This window comes from Nycticebus coucang, chromosome 12, assembly GCF_027406575.1.
Source record: "Nycticebus coucang isolate mNycCou1 chromosome 12, mNycCou1.pri, whole genome shotgun sequence".
In the NCBI taxonomy this organism is placed as follows: domain Eukaryota; kingdom Metazoa; phylum Chordata; class Mammalia; order Primates; family Lorisidae; genus Nycticebus; species Nycticebus coucang.
The window spans coordinates 36247540-36272080 of NC_069791.1; the positions used below are offsets into that span (position 1 = coordinate 36247540).

The window sequence follows — 24541 nt, forward strand, 5'->3', positions numbered from 1 at the left end:
GATATGGATGTAATTCCTCACAATTTCCAAAATTGTGTTTATTACCTTTGTGTTTTATAGAAATAAACTGAGTGCCTAGCTGAGAACAACTTCTAAATAACTGTGACTGGCATGATTACTAAAAGTTAATTTATTCTTGGAAGATGTTACTCATTGTCCAGAGTGCAGTGCAGATGAGCTGTTTTAAGTACATTATACACATGTTTATAAAATACTCTCAGATTTCCAATTAACATAAGACTGAGACCCAGATTATTATAAGTTTATGAAAAAGACTGATTCTGTCGGTTCCTACATGGCAGCTCTCATGATCTTACAGGCAATTAATAGCAAAATTTGATTCCCATATAATCATCAAAAAGTTAAAAGCAATGTGAAAGTCGGATTCTGACATTCCTGGCATTTATTGATGGTCAAATATCTCCCATGTACCTTTTTTGTTGATTTTTTTGAAACTGAGCCTCAAGCTATTGCCCTGGGAGGAGTGCTGTGGCGTCATAGCTCACAGCAACCTCCAGCTCCTGGGCTCAAGCAATTCTCTTGCCTCAGCCTCCCAAGTGGCTGGGACTACAGGCGCCCGCCACAACGCCTGGCCATTTTTTGGTTGCAGCTTTCATTGTTGTTTGGTGGGCCCAGGCTGGATTCAAACCTGCCAGCTCTGGTGTATGTGGCTGGTGCCTTAGCCACTTGAGCCACAGGCACCGAGCTGATGATTTTTTTTTTTTTAATATGAGTTTGGAGGCTGTCATTTCAAAGGTTCAGAGAAAAGTCAGAAAGTCTGTCATTTCCGGCTCCTTTTTAATAGTAGTTCTAACAGATGATTTATATGATAATAGAAAGGACTATCCAGAATATTTCCTCATGTCAGTAGACGTGAGTATTCATGGACAGCAGAGGCAACAGACGATGTCCAAGGGTAAGTCAGGCGGTACCGGCAGCAGCAGCCGTACTCGATGGGGCCTCGTGGTGCTCATATTCTGTTTAGTTGCACGATACTTCCGTTGGTTAGATTGTCATTCCAGTGTCAAATGTGATGTGAAATGGAAATCTTGACCACCTGCGATTACTGAATAATCAGTGTCTTTTCTCCTTTTTTATAAAAAGCATATTCTGTCTCACCCAAACTCTCTTTGACTTTTTATGCTACTTTGTGTTGGGTGAAGAATGTGATATTTTTATTTTGAAAAATAATTTAAGCTGCTTACTTTCCAGATAAACAAATTTTATTATGAAATTTGTGTGTGTGTTTAAGTGTGTGTGTGTGTGTGTTTAACATTTAAACACCCATCGGATTTGGAAATATGATTTTATTAGTATCTCATTTATTGTTTATGGTGATGACATTTTCTTGGAATTGTTAAAGAACTATGGGTGTATAGTACCTTAGCTTAATGATATGATGTATCTTAATTTTAATGTGCTTAAACATTACAGAAACACTAATTATCATAAAACAGCCTTCAGAGTGAGTCATTTTCTTCTTGATTCTATCAAAAGAAGAAAAACGTTGTCTTTTTAAGTTGATCTTCTATAAAGGTTCAAAATATAGCTGAGACTCCAGTATATCATTAAAGCAAGGATCTAATATATGAAATAGAGCCTAAAAATTGAAAGAATTCATTCAATACACATGACACAGAAAGGCTTTTACTTGTTCAGGCTCACTCTCGGCTCCTGGGATGCTTTATTTACCCAAAATAATTTTAATTGCTATATTATAGCTGTGTCTTGAAATACTCCTTTATATAAATTTTGCTCGCAATCTAACAGTCAGTTATGTGTTTTCGATGTTTGACTAGGATAGTGTTATGTGTGAAATACTGTTCAGAAAACTTAACAAGGAAAAGAAAAAAAATACATGTGTAACTTAAAAATAAGTGACAGAATAGGGCCTTAATTATGGTATGGTAAAGATTTCTATTTTTATATGCTGCTTTTTATAAGCTTTTAAATTTCTGGTTACCTTTGTACATCAAACTTAGCATAAGTTATTGTGATACCATCATGCATACTGTTGTTAAACCAGTGTGGTTATTGTGCCAGTTCTAATAATGAGAATTTCATTGTTTAGGGAGAGCAGTCTCCTACACTCTAGACAAAAGTGTAATTACTTTTGAACGATGTGGAATGTGCTGGGTTTAATAGCATGGAGAATAGATTCAGAAAGATTCAGATAAAGTAAGCTTGGAAGCCATATGTGCAGTGTGTCAGTACAAAATTATGAGAGTAGGCAGTATAATTCTATACACACGCACACACACCCGATTTCACACAGTTTATCTATAAACTGTTGTTTCTGTAAGAGATAGCCTTGCTTATCTGAACAAGGCCATTTCAATTGAAACAAGGTAAAAATGGTGACAAGCTTGTCTTTGTTTTTTATGGTAAATTGATGTTTATCATACAATGAAATTGCATTGTTATAATCATTATTCTGTAAATGTTGTCACAAAATGCCACATGAAGCTTTTTATCTAAATACAATCCCAGGCTCCTGTTTAAATGTAAGTGGTTCAGTTTTTATACTTGCATTGTTTTGGGAAATTACCCCCAGGGCCAGCAAGAATGGGGATATGTGAAAAACAATCAGTTGGGGGCCATCAAAGCCACTGGATAAGTTGTGTAATAGATCATTTTGTCCTATTGACATACAATTCTATTCATTCCAGGGTGGGAGAGGAAGTGTAATGTTAGGTAAAGTAAATCTTGATTTATGTGATGTCCATAGTATTTGAAGTCCTACTGGGGAGTGTAAAGTTAACTGGATCTTGAGAAAAGTACTATGTGGGACTTAAGAGATAGTTTAGGACACCTGATGAGTCTGCTAGTAATATCCCCACACAGTACTATGCAGTAAGGGGAACAGGCAAGGACTTCTAATGCTGTGGGAACAGGGGGTAAGGAAATGTGTTTGCTCATAAAAGATACGGTCTAATGGAATATAATGGCTTTCATTTAATAGGCAGTGTTGCAGAAGAGTCAACTCAAATATGTATAATTAATACTTATCAGCAGAGACATAGAAAGGAATTAGAGCCAGTCTTTTCTCTCTTGTAGCTTTTGGATGTATATAGAGGTAACATAAGCACAACAGTCATCATAATATGATATAAAATATTAGAACTCTGATACAGGAGATTCACAGTTGAAAAGTATCTCATTTGTGGGGATCAAAATATATTAATTTCAAATTCTTTCCACCAAAAATAACTAAATATTTAGATACATATACACACACACACACACACACACACATACATACATACACACACACACACATTGGATCCATTACCATTAATGTAAGATGTAGGGTCCTTCCCCTAACCCAAGTAATATTAGCCACATGACAAAGTCCCAAAGTTGCACTTGCTGGTTGTGGAGAGAAGGGAGCCCTTTTACACTATTAGTAGGACTACAAGCTAATAAAGCCTCTTTGGAAAGAAGTGTGGAGAATCCTCAAAGAACTCAAATTAGATCTCACATTTGATCCCATAATCCCACTACTAGGCATCTACCCAGAAGAAAAAAAAAAAAACAAAAACATTTTGTCCTAAAGACATTTGTGCTAGATGGTTTATTTCAGATCAGTTTACAGTCAACTCAATTTATAGATGTGGAAAAAACCTAAATGCCCCTCAGCTCAGGAATGGATTAACAAACTGTAGTGTGTGTCCACCATGGAATACTATACAGCCATAAAAGATGGAGACTTTACATCTTTTGTATTAACTTGGATGGAGTTGAAATACATTCTTCTTAGTAAAGTATCACAAGAATGAAAAAGCAAATATCCGATATAGTCAATAATAATACTAAGCCAGTAGACAATCTAATTCTTGCCCACAAGGAGAAAAACTTTTTCAATTCAAGATGGGGGGAGTTGGAACACTGGGATGTATGGCGCACCTTTTGGTTGTGGGGCACAACTACAAAAAGAACTCTTTTCACAAATTCAAATATTTAACAAATTCAAATATTGTGACCTGGTTGTTTGTACCCTCACATTCACCTGAAATTAAAAAAAAAATTAAGATCTTTATTTTCTTTATTTTATATTAAAATATGGTTTTGCTTTTGCCATAAATATTTTTTCCCAGCAGAAATAACTCATAAGGAATAAAAAAGTAAGTTTAAAAAATGGAAGAAAATACTGAACACAAAATATACTGTGAAGCTTTTATAGTAAAATGTATGTCTCATGTTAGCAGGAACAAAAACACCTACTTTAGATACTGACTATTTTAAATGTTTCCTTTCTTTATCTGGGTGTGCAATCAACCCAAGTGTCCATCAACAGGTGAATAGGTTCCTAAACTGTGGTATGTATATATTACAGAATATTATTCAGCCTTAAAAAGCATGGAGACTTTACATCTTTTGTATTAACCTGGATGGAGTTGAAGAACATTCTACATTCTATTCTAAAGTATAACAAAAATTGAACAGCAAATATCCAATGTACTCAATTCTAATATGAAACCTAAAGACAAACAAATACACGCCTATACAAGAAAAACACAATTAAGCTTAAATGAGGGGAGAAGGGAGGTTGGAGGGGGTTGGTGTGCTCTTAACTGTCAGGCACAATGTAGGGGGAGATGGCACACCTTTCTGTGAGGGACACAGCTGCAACACAGACTGTACCTTACAAACACAATCAGTGTAACCTAAACGTCTGTACTGTCATGTGAATCTGAAAATTAAAAAAAGAAAATTTGTTTTGCAACTGGAATGGATTCTGTACCCTGGACCATTTTGTTTTCAATTCTTCCTCTTTTCTTAGTTTGATTTTTTTTTTCTTCTTTTGCTCCTTTTATTTCTTTTTTGGCTCTGCCTCTACCAGAAAACGTTCGTAATGGGTCCTTATGTGGAGTTAAATAGGGCCGTTTCCAGGAGGGGAGAGTGGGTAGGAGAAGCGGCGCTGTTGTGTTCTAGCATATACCTCCTTATTTACATATGTTGCTTCTTGGGGGTTTGCCAGACCTTCCTGTAGTCATGTGTTTCTCTTGCTGCATCTGATTAATAAAGATCAGTTGGTTTTATGATAAAGCTTTCCCTGTTTCTTAGTAAACAGGAAAACTATAGTGTTCTTCAATGACTTCTTCATTGAAACTATACAGTGTATTTTTTCAGTTTATTCTGAGATTCTGTTATTTTACTTTTCTTTCATGATCCAATGTTGAAAATAAGTGGCAATTTTATTTTCAATATCCTTACTCGGCAAAAGAAGAGTTGGACCCCAAATTTGGTTCCAAATTATTTTTTGAAAATTGGACCTAGTGAATTTCTGGGAATTAGTGCGTTAGCCGATTTTGCTGTTTTTTACGTGTCAGTTACTGGTGTCCAATATTCAATGGCCTTTGCCCCTATTTTTAAACGGTTCTTGATTTAACTAATTCTTTTGTTTTCAAGGGTATTTCCTAATCTTGATATTTTTAGCAACCGTTAAAGAGTATAAGACATAGGGATAGAGAACATTTGCATAATTAGAAAGTAACTTTGATGTTAGTGTCACTGTATAACTGACAGTGAATGAAAATCATCCAAGGGAGTCCAGAAGAAACAGGAATCCTGCAGGGTTAGTGGTGCCTGACTTGGAATGAAGTCCCTAAGACTTGATAACTCATTTGTCCTATAAGACCTCAAAGTAAACCTCCAAGGATTTCAAAGAACATATAAGCCATGTTTTCTCTTTGCCCTGTCAGTTAGATACGACTATCTAGTGTACCTAAAAAGGAAAAAAAAAAATTTGATTTTTGTTCAGAAGCCTCTTTAAAAAGCACAACTGTTAGCCCTTCATTTGGATCTTGAAAAAGTGAAGTCATACAAATAATTTAAAGGAGTACAGTATTGGATTTTGAGTGTAGTTTCTTTTTTCACATATTTGGCAATTATACTCAAAAAGCTCTTTCTTAAAAAAAAAAAACATGGGGTGGCACCTGTGGCTCAGTCGGTAGGGTGCCGGCCCCATATACCGAGGGTGGCGGGTTCAAACCCGGCCCCGGCTGAACTGCAAACCAAAAAATAGCTGGGCGTTGTGGCGGGCGCCTATAGTCCCAGCTACTCGGGAGACTGAGGCAGGAGAATCGCTTCAGCCCGGGAGTTGGAGGTTGCTGTGAGCTGTGTGATGCCACGGCCCTCTACCGAGGGCGATAAAGTGAGACTCTGTCTCTACAAAAAAAAAAAACATGAACAATGACAAATACTTTGGTTTGAGGTGATAAGTTAAAAAAAAAGACAAATAATTTTATAGTATGGGATAATCTAGTAGACTGATGGGGAGAAGTATTTTCAAGAAAAAATTTATCCTTAAGAGATGAGGATATGATCTCAAAATACTTAGAACCCTTTTGGTGCCGCATTAGGTGAATTTAAAAGCATAAAATATATTTAAGCCTTTTTCTTCCTCCTCATGTCTAAGATTCTAATAATTTGTTCTATCTAGCATTAAGGCTGACATTAAAACCAAATTCAGGACAGTATCTCAATATGCTAACCATTTTGATTATCTTGTGTCATTTTTTTCTCCGTTTTTGTTTATTTGTTTTTTTTTAGAAAGTAAATTTTTATTTTTTTCTGTTCTACTAGACAGGGCAGGGTCAAAGTCGTTTGGTATGGCAAATAAATATAAAGCTAACTTAAGATGACCATTGTATATGGTCCATTTGGTTACATAGTTTCTTTGTACAAAGGCAAAGTGCTTTTTAAATTTTTCTCATCGACCATTTTCCGGAGAGATCCTTGTGAGCAGATGAGGTGTGATATAAGGAGAGCAGCCTTGGCCAGCTCTGTGACACTGACATCACATGGTAAAGTGAATGAACACAAGTGACCGGGTTTTGTGTCTTATTTGGTCAAGGCTGCTTCTGTGGCAGCAGAGCAAACAATGTCATCATTATATAGAGAAGCAGTGTTTACTCAGGGTCTCTTCTTAGCTCTTAAAAATCCAGCCTCTCTTGAGATAAAACAGTTAATCTTGTTTGTCCATATCCCTTATACTATAAAAGAATATTCTAAGGGTTAATAAAAAATTTAAAACTTTTTACCTCCTTTAAGGGTAGATATGAAAAAGACAGCTGTACCTCCAAAAGGTACCCTTCAGCAGCTTTTTATTTATGTGAAAAAGTATAAAATAGGGACCATGTAAAAATTCAAAAGCGGTTATTAATGAGAGAAATAAGTTACACTCATTTACAGCTTTATACTTACTAATGTCCTCAGCCTTGCAACCACCTCCCTGGCCACTGTTAAACCTTTTCCTCTGTGTAAACGTACGTCCTGGAGGAGGGGAGATTGCCAGGCCGTTATCAGTATCCATCTGATACTGATACTTGTGGCCGTGGCTGGCATGCTTTGTACCACTGGGGACATAGGAGCCAGAGAACTTGCTTCTTGTGTATCTGAGATTCTGATTTCCCTGGGGTCATCAGCAGAACATAAGAAGCAACTTTGAAAGTCCTGTGTGAATATATCTTACAGCCTGCCTTCGGTCTGGTCAGTGTAACTCTAATCTGGGGGATTTCAACAGTCAATGCTTTTTAGAATAAGATACCTAATAATTGAAGATAATGTAAATGTATAATATCTTGATATTTTCTGGATAACCAGCCACTCTAGGTTTCTTTCAGCTAATACCGTATCGACCCAGTCAGTTCAGTAGATGTGATTATCCCCAATTTACAGACGAAAAACTGTCCCGGATAGTTAAAATGACTTGCCTAATAAATAAATGGCAGAGCTTGGGTTCACTACTTTGGAACTTACTAACCAAGCACTTAACTAACTGTGCTTACTACCTCTCCACTCATATAAACATTAAAATCCATTTTTATGGTTTTACAGAATAAACTGTTTAAAAAGCCTTTAGAAATACTCATGTAAGTGGGCAGGTAGAATGGTCTTTACTTGATTATTTATTTGACCCTAACTCAGAGATAACCTAGTTTTTTATCTTTTTAGCTGGCTTTAAACAGGCCGAGGAATTTGACTATTTTAAAATGTGTAAAGAAGGTCCTTATAAGCTGTTGGGCAATATATGGGATTCCAAGGGATTATTTGTTAAACCTTTCACATAACAATTAGCATTACATTTTTTTTTCTCGCTGTGAGAGAGTTGGCATGGCATAGTGGTTAAGCACATGGCCCCGAGTGACAAAATTATTGGGCAGATTCCAAGTTCTGCTGTTTGATATCTATATGGCATTTGGCAAGACACGGAGATTTTTTAACCTTATTTTTGCCGTCTATAAAATGGGGATGATAAAAATAGCATCTAACTTAGAGGGTGCGAGTGTTTAAAGAAGTCAGCACACACTCTGGTGCTGCAGCAGCTGCTCAGTAAATGTTGGTCATTATTTAAACAAGTGCCTAAATAAATGTTTAAGTTCCATGATCTAGGAGACAATGGTACATTATATTAAATGTCATATACATTCCATGCTCATAAATTTCAGTAACCTATAGGGAAACGTAAAGCACTAGGAAAACACTTCTGAAATGAAACATCAAATGATGTAGAAATCGGAGTCTCTTGTCAGTAAAAGGAAATCTCATTTATTCTGAGATTTTATTTCTCCATCGAATATTTATGACAGACTCGGTTTTATAAATATTGTTCATTGACAGCCACATTTTTGCTTCATGTTGTTCAGGCTGTTCATGAACAACCACTACCTCTACCGTGACCCCCAGCTACCACCACCACAACTAAATCCATTTAGGACAAGTCAAAAGAGCATTTCGACAACATTATGAGATGTATTCGTGTAATGTAATATAACTCAATAGTAAAGAGCCAGAGGTCCTCAAACTTTTTAAACAGGGGGCCAATTCACTGTCCCTCAGACTGTCGGAGGGCCGGACTATAGTTTAAAAAGAAATTATGAACATATTCCTATGCACACTGCACGTATCTTATTTCGAAGTAAAAAAACAAAACAGGAACAAATATAATCACATGTGGCCCAAGGGCTGCAGTTTCAGGACCCCTGGTAGGCTCTTACTTAAACTGCTTGGGTCCCAATGAGAATTCCAAATCACACCAGGTGTATTACCTCGTCTAAGTGGCATCCTTGTGCCTTCATTTTCTTTTTTCTGCAGTTTTTGGCCAGGGCCGGGTTTGAACCCGCCATCTCCGGTATATGGGGCTGGTGCCCTACTCCTTTGAGCCACAGGCACCGCCCATTGTGCCTTCATTTTCTTGTTTTTAAATGACAATAATAATAAGAACCTCTCCATAGGTAGAATTGTGATGAGAATTATGTAGAAGTTATGAGAAATAATAGAATTCTCCTCAATAGTTCTGAACAAGGCTGGCATATAGCAAGCACTTAATAGACGCTATAGGTCTTGAATAGTTTGTTTTCTGTTGAGTAATTACTATTATTTACAAGAACAAAACACCATGTTTTCTTTTGGGTTTCCAATGGTCAAATTTTCCTTTTAGTAACCTGGAAGAATATCACTCACATTCCCCTTCTATTCCAAGTGGTTCAGCAGTCCTACTGGTAAGCTGTGTCAGATGTAATCCACCTTGAACATGAGCTGCAAAGTCATTTAAAGTAGAAAGCTCTATGGTCCTTTTGGGCTAACAAGTTTCTCTTGCTTATCTCTGTGTCCCTAGAATCTGGCAGAGAGGCTGACACACAGCAGATATTTCAAAGTAGTCGAATGGGTAAGTTCTTGAAGGTCTCCAAAGCTTGTGTTTACAGAAGGTAATCAAGTGTAACTTAAATTTTGAAGTAATGATACCGAATCCATTGATTTAGTAGTTGATATAACCGTTAGATCAGAGAATAGCTTACTACAGGGATTGTCATATAATCAGTATTTAGGTAATATGAACTCCCTTTCTTTCACCCTTCTAATTGTTTCAGCCCAATTGCTTTCAAATTCCCTGATAGAAGATTGCAGTCATGGCTTGGTGCCCGTAGCTCAGTGGTTATGGCACAGGCCACATACACCAAGGCTGGTGGGTTCGAGCCCAGCCCAGGCCTGCTAAACCACAATGACAATGGCAATCAAAAAATAGCTAGACGTTTGTGGTGGGTGCCTGTAGTCCCAGCTACTCAGGAGGCTGAGGCAAGAGAATTACTTAAGCCCAAAAGTTTGGAGTTGCTGTGATCTGTGACGCCGCAGCATTCTACTGAGGGTGAGATAGTGAGACTCTGTCTCAAAAAAAAAAGAAGAAGAAAATTGCAGTCCTTCTTCTAAGTTTCATGTACAGTAGAACATCTGTAAGTTGACCACCCAAGTGACTGTAACCAACTGTTCAACATACGGAGATGTTCAACATAAAGAAGTAGTCCCACTGTACAGATGTGTACATATCAGGTCTGTGCAAATCAGATTGACGTAAGGGGGTGGTCATTGTAGGGGGGTGGCCAGCTTTGGAGGTTCTATTGCATTATCCTGCCTCAGTTTACCAGAAAAATATAATAACCCAACAATACAAAACCAAATGATACTTTTCAATGGGATGTATTATAAAATTGCTTAATTTTCCTGCATGTCTATTCTAAAGGCTGATTATCTTTTAGGACATGATTAAGGGGGCTTGTGTTTATTGCTATGGTATATAGCAATCTGATTAATATAACCACTTGTTGTATTTCAGTTCTCTTCAAAATTTCTATTCATGCAGGAATTTTAGAGATACTGTGAGGGGTTCAGTCCTTTGTTAGTATTGTGTTTATTGCTCTTAGTCCTTTGATCCCTTTTATTTTACTGGCCAGAGAAGCTTCAGATGATGTTAAAATGATACGATACAGGGAAACGGCACAGTACACGTTGGTTTTTATAACAGCTCACCTGTCAGAAATCTGACACATCGCATCTAAAACTGACACACCCAACCAAAATATGTAGGTTTCCAACTGCTGATTCCTGATGAGTGAACACATACATCTTCCTTTCTTTTATTGAGTAAATCCTTGACTTGTCACTTTCCTTGTGACCTTTTTATCTCCTATCATGTGAATTCTTCTGTTTGGTAATGTCCTCCTCAGTGATTCTATAATTATTTTGTTTTACACAGATTGAATCATGCGTCCCCCCTTTTTTGCATATGGTGTTTTTGCCTCATGCAGAGAGAAAACTACATAGATGACACTTCTTAAAAATACAAATTTTATTGAGTTTTACTTTCTTATGTTTGGAACCCTGAATATCTCAAAAATGTCCTTACCTAAAACATGTTATTGTTTTATTACCGGATTTATCCCAGTAAGGATATACCAGCTTTCATAGGGATAATCTTTAAGCAGAACTTAGTGAGACAAGCTTTGAAAACTATCATTGCTAGGAAAGTAAATCTTGAATCATGAAACATCAGTTTAATCGCTCCCCTTGACAACTTAACACGACAGATTGAAATATAAAAGCCGATGCAAGTGGGATCAATGGATTATCTAAGTCCCTGAACATCTTCTCTTGAACTGGGGGACTTGACAGGGTGGTGGTGACAGGGGTGTGTATTGTGTGTCCCTTGTCATGTGCAGAGCATTAAGTTTTTGGAGATTAGTGCTGAGTGTAAGTGGTCTACCTGGGCGGGATGAAAGAAATTGCAAGGGAATGGGAGAGGGGGGTGGGCTGAAGGAAGAGAGGGATGGAGAGATTTACATGTGAGAACTCAGGGGGCTTTGTCATGGCAATTGTATAAAGTGATATACAGTGCAAATTGACTTGAGCACGTCCCTGGATAGCAGGCGGTTTACTGCCTCCAGGAGCCGAGATTACTGCTTTATCTTGTCATACTAAATTAACATGGCAGCACACTGTTAAACAGTGGTGACCTCTTCATCTGGGGAAATTGCCACCGCAGAGAAGAGAGATGGTGTTCAAGACTTTCTTTTCTCTCTCTGCACCCTTCTCCCTCTCCAGCTCCCTCCCTTTCTCCCCGCCCCTACCCCTCTATAGCCTAAAAGCAATTTGGGGTTAGACTGTAGCTATTTAAAGATTATTATAGAAAATATTTTTGTATTAAGATGGCAAGAGATAGGTTTCAATTAGATCAAATGGCCACTTTGGGTAGAATAATGAGAGTTCCTTTATCTGATGTTCTGAAAATGGTATCTCATCTTTATACGTTAGAATTAAAAATATATTTGTGGTCATTTCCCTTCAGTTCCTTATTGTTATCCTACAAATAAGCCATTTCTGTACTTCCCATTAGATTTGATTGGTGATGATCTCTGTACAGGGAGGGAAGACTCAGGTACTGGTATCCCACTGGACAGGCAGAGGGATAGCCCAAGAGAACTAGCGGGCCGGGGGGGGGGGTGGTGTGCCTTAAAAAGCAGCAGCCAGGTTGTTGGGTTATTCCCGAGTTTACCAGGGGCTACTTTGTTCCTCTGATTCTTTTTATTTCTTTATTAATAGGGGAGGGAGAAGAGTGAGAATCAAAAGAATAGCTGAAGCTGTTCCTTTCTTGTGTTTTTTAAAATCCACATACATAGTATAGGAAATATACTAACTTTCTCTTTCTTTTTCTTTAACCTATCTTAAAATCTTGATTAATCAATCACCATCCAGTGTATAATTTTCTTTGCTCGGTAAGTGCTGTTGGAATTTGAGTCAAAGGAAGGGTTAGACTGTAGCTTCAAAATACCATATGGTTGGGCAGCACCTGTGGCTCAAAGGAGTAAGGAGCCAGCCCCGTATGCTGGAGGTGGCAGGTTCAAACCCAGCCCTGGCCACAAAAAAAATATGATATCATATGGCTGACAGTGTCCCCTTCTCAGGATAGTCTATCCCTAAAAAGTGTAGCCTGTGAACTGCTTCTTCACTAATTTCTCAAGCAAATATACTCAAGGTAGGTATGAAATCACCTTAGGGATTGTAAGATGGGCTTTATATAGTCTGTTTACCCCCTGAAACTGTGTGATAGATGCACTTAACAATTTTTTCTAGTGAGAGTGTCCATAGAGCTTTCATTATATTCTGTAAGGAGCCTGAGCAAGAGAGACAGATTATTGCTTCTCGAGAGCTTAACTTCATCTTAGGGTATAGTGGGATACATCTTCACACTGGAGCTGTGTATCTAGAAAGTGAAATACTGATGTATAGGCATAGCTGTTATCCTGCTTATTTTGCAATTAGGAAGTATATTCATCGAGCTTGCCTTGGAGAGTTTTTACAAGGCTGCCATGCTGCAATTAGTCCTGCCAGCCACTTCCTATTCTTGACCACTTAAAATTGTTTCTTAGCATCCTTTTTGTTACTTTTGATCCATCGACCTCACTATGATTCAGTATAAGGATGAGGTTTACTTGTTAAGTGCCCTAGATTCAGGGTCCAAACCTTAGAGACACAGAAAGACCATTTAGCTTGTGAAGAATGTGGAGTGAGGGCCATGCGTTTGTTCCCCATTTTCTTGATAAGTTGCTTCCTATATCCGATGTTTCCTTCCTACCTTTTCCCCAAGTCAGCACATTGCCAGACTGTGAAACAGAAAATACACGTTAATTTAGGAGTGATGTGACTAGTTAAATCTGCCCTGCGATGCCCTGGTACCATACTCTTTGACTAATGCAGGATTTTTCATGTCAAAACAGTTTGCTTATATTTAGTATGGTCATAAACATGTTATTTTTTTCAAAGAAGAAGAAATTAAAGACACCAAAATTTTTACCACGTTGCCTTTGTATGCTACATATTATTTGGAAGCTATTATTAAAGCGTGACATTAATAGTAGTTAAGTCTTTTCCTCCTTTTTTAATTCCTTTCTTCTCATTGATAATTTCTTCTTGCCTAGTTTTTTTTTTTAATCAGATTCAATGCATTAACAATTCTATTAGTTAAAATAGCCACTAAGTACCACTCTCTCCCACATAGTTATTTCTAACATTGAGAAGTAATGCTCTTAGTTAAGTTCAGGACTCAGAGGTAAGTTGATATGATGTTATGGGAAACAGAAAGCTTTTCCCTATTCTTCATGTCAAATACTTATTTAATTTTTTAATAAATATATTTAGTGAATACTATGTACACTTATATATAAATACTTTGAAGGAATTCTTTCAGATAAATTGCGAAAGCCCTGGAGGACAGACACAGATTTGTGTCTTCTGAAGTATCAGCTTGTCAGAAATAGAAGACTGGCAAACTTCACTCTCACCTCCTAACTCAGAGTTGTGAGGAAGAGCCTGAGGGGCAGAAAGCTGTGGCCTTTTAAAACATAGAATGCTATCGAGCCTTATTCTGCAAGTGACTGCCTACAATAAGTAGAATATTTTTGAATATTAGATATTCTCTCTGAAGAACTCTTCTTAATATTTGGGATGTCAGTGTGATATGGTATTTTCCTCCAAAAGCAGAAGAACTATGAAAAATAGAAAAATATATAAACAGACAAAAAGACAATGCCTATAAAACAGGAAGTAAAGATAGGTGTCAGTTATCACACTAAATGTAAATGGGTAAATGTCTTTTTAATGGATTACCATTTTCTTATTTTGTTTAAATATAGTTTTATACCCATTTAAAATGACAGACATAAAACAAAATAACATGAAAATGGTAAAAGTAGAAGAAGAGTAAAGATCTAGTAGGCATCCACAAATAAAAACTAAAGGTAGCAGTGTTAATATCTGACCTGGTCAAATGAAATTCCTGGGATGGAGTCATTTGATGTCATCATACAGAGATAAAATGTTCCAAGTATTTAATCACTAAATGAACTTATAAAAAGGAAATAGTTACTTTAATATATTGGGCTCTTCAAAAGAACACATTTTCAGAAATATGAGATGTTGATAAAAACAAAACCATACTGAAATATTTTGAAGTATCCTGTTTGATAAATGAAATAGAAGGGACACAAAGACATGGAAGATTTGACACATATGTATAAGTAATAAGGCTGACTTAGTATGTGTCTATATATAGATCACTTGAAAACCTTTACGAAACTACCCTACTAAATAATTCTTATGTTAAAATGAGAATCAAAAGTAATGACAAGCTTCTTAAAAATAACAGCATGAATATTTATGCTAAAGCTCATATCATCAAAGTGCTAATATTTGAAAAATTTATAACTTTAAATGCTTTCATTATTAAATAGAATGAATGGGGAAAACATGTCAATATTTCAAATGACTTTAGAAGCACAAAAATTATAATAAAATAACCCCAAGAAAGGCATAGAGCAGAACATAAGGAATATAACAAAATACATGAACTGGGAGAAAATCTGGCAGATTTTTTTCTGTATTAATGAAAAAATGAAAAAGAGCAAGCAAACATAAAATTGAAATGATAAAGGGTATTATTATTACTGTTATAGAGACATTATACTTTATTATATTATGATGTATTCTAGCATTTTCAAATTTCTGTTCTACAGAATACATGTTCCATATAGTTTCTAAGACAAAGGTGCTGTAGGTAAATCAATTTAGAGACTATTTCCCAAAGTGTCCTACTTTTTGATACTCACATGTTACATGGGATATTAAAGATTTTGCAAAGTCAGTGCTGGTGTTCAGAGAGCTAGGTAGATTTGTCTTGCACGGAGAGTCCCACACTTAATCATAGAACCCTTCTTTAATATAAAATATAAATCACTGGAAAGTAACATCCCATCGAACACTCAATAGCAATGTGGCTGCATAAAATTATTTTTAAATTTATAAATTTCATAATCATATTGAAAATGTATGATTTCTCGGGACTACTAAGAGTGGAGAAAACATAAACAGATTCTATTTATTAAAAAAAAAAATTTAAAACGTAATTCAAAGCATAACCTTCAAAAATAGCAGTTGTGCCTACCTAGGTATTTTCAACTCATAAGAAATAGAGAATTCATGATATAGAAGACTATTTTCCAAAGCCAAAAATAAATTTCAACTTTTCCACAGTTAGCATAACTGTAATATACCAAACTCTCTTTCCAAATAAAATATATTGCACTTTGAATGTAGATACAAACATTTAAACAAAATTATACAATGTTATTAGTGCTCTTTATTAGACTTTTAATAGACCATGCCTAAAAGGAGGTAATTAGTGGAAGGAGAGTTTATAATAATATACATTAGCTTAATCTACATTAGGGGTCAATATTCTACCAGTTGCTGTCTCCCTAGCCATATCTGGCCCAGTGTTTGTGTTTGTGTATAAAGTTTATTGATCCAGACTGACACTAATTCATTTGCATAGCATCTGTGGCTGCTTTGGTGCTACAGAAGTAGTTGCAACAGAGGGCTAATAGATCATAAAGCCTAAAATGTTTACTATATGGCCTTTTACAGAAAATCTTTGCCTACCATTCGTCTATAATGTCATTGTCTCACGGGGAAATCTTATACGAAAAAGCTGAGAAAGGCATTAGACAATTCAATATCCACCGCTTATATAATCTTTGTAAATAGTTAATGGAATAATACAAGCACAATCTCAAACTTACAGTTGCTTCAAACTTAATAGTAAAATTCTCTAAAGTTGGGAATAAATCAGACTGGCTCACCAGTGTTGATTTAGAAGCAATTCCCTTCCTCCCTTCTTTCTTCCCTTCCTCCTTTTTTTGTTTTTGTCCTTCTTTTTTTTCTGTGTCCCTCTCTCATTCTCCTTTCCTTTATTTATTTATTTATTTATTTATTTATTATTATTTTTTTTTTTTTGAGAAAAACTAGTTGATCTTTTTACTTAAAAAAATAATAATAACAAAGTGAGGTTCCCCCCTCCGGAATTAGAAGATATTTTGATCAGGAAAAAGACAATGGGGGTATTTGGCCAGAATTGTAGAACTTAAAATGATATTCTGAAGTCCTTGGGTATTCTAATGGAAACCATTTGGCAGGCAACATTCTTAATGGTACAGACAAATGATATTTTTTCTTCACTGTTTGATTTTCTTTTAGAAAGGTGAATTTACAGTTTCTCTTGATAATAACTCTTTGCGTTTTACCTTTAAATTAAAGGTTCTCCTTGATGATTATTGAACAAAAACTTCCTGCTTTGTTATAAGGTTACCTTCACTACCATGGGGAAAAAAACAACCTCAACTGTTAGTTACAGATATAAATTTAGGTAAACTACATTGTTTTAAGATGTGCAGAGAAAATCCACAGGACCATCATCATAACCTTGAGAAAGCACCAGGAAATAGAGTGGAAGCTGAGAACCTACTCTTAAACTTTTCGCTATTCCTAGAAAATTCTGTGTAGGGACATAAAGTCGGAGATCTTTTTTTTCTTTTTTTGAGACAGAGTCTCACTACGTCACCCTCAGTAGAGTGCCATAGAGTTACAGCTCACAGCCACCTCAAACTCGTGGGCCTGAGTGATTTTCTTGCCTCAGCCTCCTGAATAGCTGGGACTACAGGCGCCCACCACAACACCCAGCTATTTTTTGTTTGAAGTTGTCATTGTTGTTTAGCAGGCCCGGCCTGGCTTGAACCCGCCAGCTTTGATATATGTGTCTAGTGTCTTATTCACTGAGCTACAGACCCCAAGCCAAGGAGGTCTTTGGAGCTATAAATGAGTCTGTGCTTGAATTCCTATTGTGTTTTGCTCTGCTTCTTTGATACTCAGTGGTTTGAGTTGGAAAATGGTATAAGATCTCACAAAGTTTGTTTTAGGTACAGGCTGTCACAGTATTTTTTCCTGCTTTATAGGACTTTTCCTTTCCCTTAGGAATTCTTCAATCTTAAATGCCTGGATTATCTTGTGCCTCTTTGAATTTGTTTCAGGATCTACATAATCTTAGGACCATCTTTTCCCTCTATCTCCATTTCTATAACAGTAGCTTTTATTTAAATTATTTTCTAAGCTACCTCTTGTAATATTTCAAATTTCTCTCATACATGATAGGTCTTTGATGAATGGGTGAAACCTATTATGTCTTCATTAAATTTTCTTTCCCCATTCCCTTCATTTTAGGAGAATTTTAAAAAGAGAAGAGTTCATCTGGGCCCCTTTCATGTATCCTAGAGATCTCTAAGAGCAGTAAGGTCTCAGAGTCTGCAGATAGTGTTCCACTGAGTTTGACTGCCTTGATCCACAGCAACCAGCAACCCAACTAAGGACTGTGACATCCTAGTGTCAATTTATTCAGCATAAATAAATGAATATTGAAATTTAATTTTCATGAGGACATTCACCTGAAATGTAGATAAGGAAACATCAATTTATTTATTTATTTATTTTTGCAGCTTTTGGCCTGGGCTGGGTTCAAACCCGCCACCTCCACTATATGGGGCCGGCGCCCTACTCCTTGAGCCACAGGAGCTGCCCAGGAAACATCAATTTAAATCTTATTGGAAATGTATTGTCTTCTAGTTTCTAGACCAGAGAAAAATTATCCTCATCTTTTCTTTTCCTTTTTTTATAAATTTCCAATTAATAGGAGGGTATAAACGATGAGTTTACAATGTTTGCATTTGTTCAGTAAGGTCCCTGTTGTAGTTGTGCCCTGCACCAGAAGGGGTGGCATATACCCTTACATTGTGCCCATTAGATGGGAACATACCTCCATCTTCCTCCTCCCCTCTTTCTGCCCTTCCCTCCCCTTTCCCCAACTTGAATTATGCTGAGTTTTTCTCTTGTGTGGACATGTATTAGTTTGTCTGCTGGCTTCTTATTAGTATTGACTACATTGGATACTTGCGTTTTCATTCTTGTGATACTTTACTAAAGAGAGTATTATTATCCAAATCTATCCAGGTTAATACAAAAGATGTAAAGGCTCCATCTTTTTCTGATATGATTTGGCTTTGTACATTTTTAATGTTCATTTCTTCTTCCTTGATTTATTATGCAAGAGAATATAGTTTTGTGAATCATCTTTTAAGCACCTAATGGTCAATATGTTTTTACTCACAAAATTCGCTGCAAAGAGGTTCAGAGTTAATCATATTTTTACCAAGAAGCTATTACTCAATAGAAAGTTTATCTAGTGAAAGTCGTTCATAATCAAATTATTGGAAAGTTCTTTATTTAATAATTAGTTACTTATTCATAGCACAAGGACCAATGGACCACACAAGGCTTCTTGAACCTGCTTTGTGAATATTTTAAGCAAAATTCATACCCATGAGCTTTATATACCTTTTCCACAGCGGTAGCAATTCTTACAAATATACATGTAGATTCCTATATATGTTTTATGGCAAAGAAAGAAAATGATATAATAGAAAGTACAAATAAGAGACACTGTTTGATTTAAGGAAGAATATAGTATGGAAATTAAGGTATGTGCAAAGAAATTATTGTTAGTGAAAATGATATCCCTGGCTATAGGCATACAAGATGGATTTTATGATAAAGGTTTGTTAACATGTAAACAAGTGCCTTACTTTTGGTGTCAGCAATGACACTGTAGTTATTTCCTGGCTCTGAAATCAAGTGTTCAGGGATGTTGATTTTTGAAAAACTCAAATAGCAAGTTTGAGTTCCACTGAAAATAAAAAGCGTTTTGCTTCTTAGCAAGAAATAGTGTAACTTTTAAGAATGATTCCTTTTCTATGCTAAGCCTGTCTCATGAGGATAGTAAAATATTAAACTAAAATTTGCTGTATTTTACAGGTTTCGCAAATTTGATAGCAAAGATCATTATGACGATTTATGCAATTAGAGAAAACATTTTATCCCACTGCTCTAGCTTTAATTAGTCACTGAATATTAAGATGATCCATCAGGGACATTTATCACCCCCTTTAATTTCCAGCGTGCATCAGGCTAACTCAGCTGCCTACCTCGGTGTCACTTTTTCTTGTACAGTCTCATACGTAATCTTCACAATTCTTTTGAAGACAGCCATCTTCCCAACTGCCTAAAATCAAGGGTTGCATTTAATAATGTTGTGATAGAATTCTCAACCTGTATAGGAAAGTGATTACTAAATAGTACAGCTAAAGAGTAATGTGATCATAAAATTATATGCTAAGTATCTGTATGGCAAACTGATTAGCTAAAGAGTAATGTTATCATAACATTGTACACTGAATATCTGTGATGTCACAGTAAAAGAAAATTATCGAAAAGCCCTTTAAATGTAAATTAATTAACCAGTTTTTTTTATAGTAATTCTGCAACAGAGTACCAAGAATGAACATGGCTTTCAAATGTTGAATGTTTTATCTCATAACAAATCAAAACAGAGACTACATTTTCAGATCTTTCAAGAAATAATAATATATGTAATGTGTAAACATATGTAATAATAACAAATGATTAAATAACCTGAGGAGAAGGGAAGCACTTTGTTTACAATGTGTGCTTGTACTAATGAGCAGTGATGGTGAAAGTTCATAAAATCATCAGTCAGCAAGTTGAAGGTAGGAAGTAGATAAATGTAAGAATAAAATGTAATATATTGCTTTTGTTGAATTAAGTTTTACAAAGATGTTACACTGCCGCATGTTCTTAGAATAATCAAAAAAGAAAAGGTATTTGGGGAGAAAACCTCCTGTCACAGCTGGGCCAACTTATCCATTAGGAACTCTAGGCTCAGTGCCTGAAACTCACGTTGCTTGCAGGGGCTCATGAAAATGTTTTGCTTTGTTTTAAAACTAGAAGAGAAATTAATGAAGAAAGTATTGAAGAAAATGTTTTAGTACATAATGGTGATATATGTGTTTGTATATCAATAGTCACATAATATAATTTTAAAATATTGTAGTCTATTATTCATTTATTCATTTTTATGGAGAAAGAGATTTACAAGGGCAAACCTTTGTAGGACCCAGGAAAGAAATGATGTGGCCTGGTAGTAGGAATAAAATACAGAAAACAATTCTGAAAAAGTGTTACCAAGGTTCCTACCACTTTCATCTCTTCTCTTCTTACTCGCTATTTCACATTCCAGATTTAATCATTCTGAGTCTGAAGATGATATTTCATCCTTTCTTAACAGGTCAGCTTGTTATCACATCCTACAGAAGGTTGAATTATAATATTGACCAGGTGATCCCAACACACACCAAAACAAAGATCAAGTCATTTTTCAGTTGAGACCCAGGCCTATTCACCTGGTTGCTACATAAAATGTAGCAGTTACCCAGACAGTTGTAGATTTCATCCAGCCATGTTAAAGACTCAAAAGCTGATGCTATTTGTAATTGCAATGCTTTTAGTTTAATCTGTGAGCTATATGTAAGCATTTAGTGTCTTTAAATATTTTTCCCAAGTTGCTGCTTATTTTTTTTTTGAGGAAAAATTAATGCCTTCAAATTTTTATTTTATGATTTAAAAAAGGGAGTATCTTGATCATCTAGTTTTGAGTAAATATTTCTGTCACATTGAAATAGCTACCAGATTTTCATGGTGGATAAGGGGATTTTTATATGATCCCTGTAATTACAAAGAGATTTCCTCAGTGTGAAGTGCCTCATTTATGCTCCTCTACTGAAGGGGAGAAAGGAAAAATGTATCATAGTAAATCTTGCATAAATAGCAATAGTAGAAAAAATTGAAAGATCAGTACAAGAAGAAGCCATAGCTAGGAAATAGGAGCACTGCAAAACCACTTGGAATGGCTCAAATCTAATTTAGAATGAAATTTAGCACCACACCCTATTTTTATGTCCAAATACTTGGTCAATATAGATTAAGGGGAAAAATAGTTGGAATGGTTACTGTGGGATTGTAATGAGAACCTGAGACCTAGTAGCTCAGTAGACTGAACTACATCACTGACCTGGTGTAGCCAACAAAACCCTTAATTTGCATATCTCAAACTTTGCATTGTTAAGTGCTTTCTTGACTTGAAAAGGAAGGGGTAGAATTAGAATTTGTACTTATTGGGGGAATGAGCTAAGAATTTAAAAGGGCTCTAGGTTTATAATGCATGGTAAAAACAAACGTCCTTTGCGATGTGGAGAAGTTTGGACACTAGGTATATAATCCTCACTATTAGTTAGGTTTTTGACCCATTCTCCATAGTATTCAGGTTGAATTCCAGGTGGTTTCTCAATACTTAGCTTTTACTAATGACATAAATTTCTCTAGACTCTATTATCCCACATCTTATTGTTAATTACCTCTCTTCCCAAATCTTTTTCTCATTCTAACCATAGTTAATTCTCACTCTGCGGTACTCTGTCAATACTATTTGCACCCTAGAAGCATGAGTATTATATGATAAGAGAAAATTGTAGTAAAGGAGAATGCTTAACCCTTCAGAATAGTGAAAGGAGGGGAAGTCATTTCAAGTAAACTAATATTTATTGAGTATCTCCTATGTATAAAATACATTGGATACTGACATGAGAAGGCACAATTTTATCCTCTGGGAAGTCAGCCTAGTGGGGAATATGGATGTACATCTAGCTTTAAATTAAGGCTGTGATAATAATGTGGTAAGTGACACAGATGGATGAATATATGATATGTCATGGGTGTTTATGGAAGAACAACAGTACTTTCTAACTGAAGGAGATTAAGAAATTGCTGGTATATGGTTCTCAAAGAATAGCTGTCCCCAACCTTTTTGGCACCATGGATCAGTTTCATGGAAGATGATTTTTGCATAGATTGGGGTGGGTTGGGGTGGGGCAGAGTGGGGCTGTAGGATCTGACCGGAGTCAGATCTCAGGTGGTGATTTGAGCTATGGGGAATGGCTGTAAATATAGATGAAGCTTCACTAGCACCACTCACCTCTGCCTGTGTGGCCCTGTTCCTAATAGGCACCAGACCCATACTGGTCTGTGGCCAGGAGGTTGGAGACCACAGCTCTGGAATAGTATTGCTCACAAACACAGTCTGGGCTGCTTCTTTCATCAAGAAAGTCTTGCTGTGAAAGAAACATCAGCTGAGCTGAATAGGGAGCTTAATAATGTAATTGATTTCCATCCTTGAACACCTTCTTACCTTGTTGGGAACCAATGCTTTGAAGATAATCTTCCTAGAGCAGGGGTCCTCAAACTACAGGCCGCAAGCCACACGAGGCGGGGTGATTGTATGTTCCTGTTTTGTTTTTTTTACTTCAAAATAAGATATGTGCAGTGTGCATAGAAATTTGTTCATACTTTTTTTTTTTAAGCTATAGTCTGACCCTCCAACAGTCTGAGGGACAGTGAATTGGCCCTCTGTTTAAAAAGTTTGGATGCCTATCCTAGAGGGCCATGGCACACATTCAATTAATGTGTGTATGTCACAATAAAACAGGGTGAGTGGCATCAGTTTCCAAAGTGGGGCAGTAGGAGGGTTTTTGTGGGAAGAGATTAGCGAGGAAGGGCTGCCTGAAAGCTAAGATATCTAAGCTGAGGGATGAGGATAAGTATGCTTTAAAAATGCAAGATGAAGTGGGAGGAGGGAATTGGGGAGAAGGAAATTATTCCAAGTATAGGAAAGGAAAAGAACTCACAGTAAGGAACTGATATGTTGTGAAAGTTATGTGTATACGACATGTACCAGTTTGTCTTTTCAGGGATGTGTGGTATACTAGGCAGTTTAACTTATTTGATGTAAAGTATGCTGGCAAAGAGTCTAGTAAAAAGAAAATAACATTTTATACAGGCTAGGAATTAGGTTAAGCATTTATATCTGTTGTGTTGCATAATCTTTACAAACTTATGTGGATATACAAGTGGAGAGAATAAAAAAAAGTTACATAGCTAATTAGAATGGGCCTGACTTTGATAGACCATGTTTAATAGGAACAAGATGAACAAGTAACATAAGCCATATGCTCGGGGGCCTTGGATGCTATCAAAAATTGGGAATTTATAACCTGTAATGGTGGGGAATCATGAAAGGCTTTGGCTGCACAAATGTCTTTATGAAAATTCTGTCTCATACTTTAAGTAATAATTTATGTTTTAGTGTAGACACAAAATACATACCTTTGGAAAAAAGTTAAAATAAATCTAATACTAGTTTGATTGCAGACCACACCCATAGAAGCAAAATTAAACCAGAATAGGAATGAAGGGAGATGGGTGAGTTCTATTTAGGAAAATCCCTCAAATATTTCAGCTGATACTTGGCTTATTTGTAGTTTAGTGAAATGCATAAAATGTCGAGTAAGTTCTGAGAAATAGGATAAGACCATCTTTGTGTATGTTTCAGAAAAATACTTATACATGTAAACTAGGACTGATTTATACAGAGTTGGCCACAAGCAAAAGTGAGTGGAAAATAAGTGTGGGTCTTGTGAAGAATATGAGAAAGGTGAGGAGTATCTATATTCATTTTCTTTGTTCAAATAGAAAAAAAAAAAATCCTTTCTTCTTGCTTCAAAACACTTGTAACGTGTTTTCCTCCCAGCCTTAAAGTTATTTATTCAGCTCAAGCCAGTAGAATGTGACAAAATTAGATAAATTATTAAGCATTTTGGATAAATCAACAAAAACATCTACACTGTCTTATCTTTTCTAGAAATACTGAGTGGATCCATAAAATAAAATAGTTCACTGCAAGTAGAAAAAGCCAAATAGGAATTCTGACTAAGCTAGCTGATATTAAAAACAGGAGAAAATTTTACGTATTTGTTGAAAGGAAAAAAAAAAAAAGAAAAGAGTAAAGGAAGGAAGGAATAAAATTAAAGTTAGTGATTTTTGCCATTTCTTCACATCTGCAAGATGTCTTTTTTTT

At 36.0% G+C, this 24541-nt stretch overlaps 1 protein-coding gene across 3 annotated transcripts in view; it reads left to right on the plus strand.

Annotated features, from left to right (window-relative positions):
• Positions 1 to 24541, plus strand: part of SOX5 (SRY-box transcription factor 5) — a 439900-nt gene that overhangs the window by 57683 nt on the left and 357676 nt on the right. Inside the window, exon 3 of one of the 3 annotated variants that reach the window (XM_053556185.1) lies at positions 9623 to 9673. The exons of the other annotated variants lie outside the window; for them this stretch is intronic. Coding sequence (XP_053412160.1) covers positions 9623 to 9673 — 51 coding nt within the window. The remainder of the gene's footprint in view (positions 1 to 9622; positions 9674 to 24541) is intronic. 3 annotated transcript variants of the gene reach the window in all.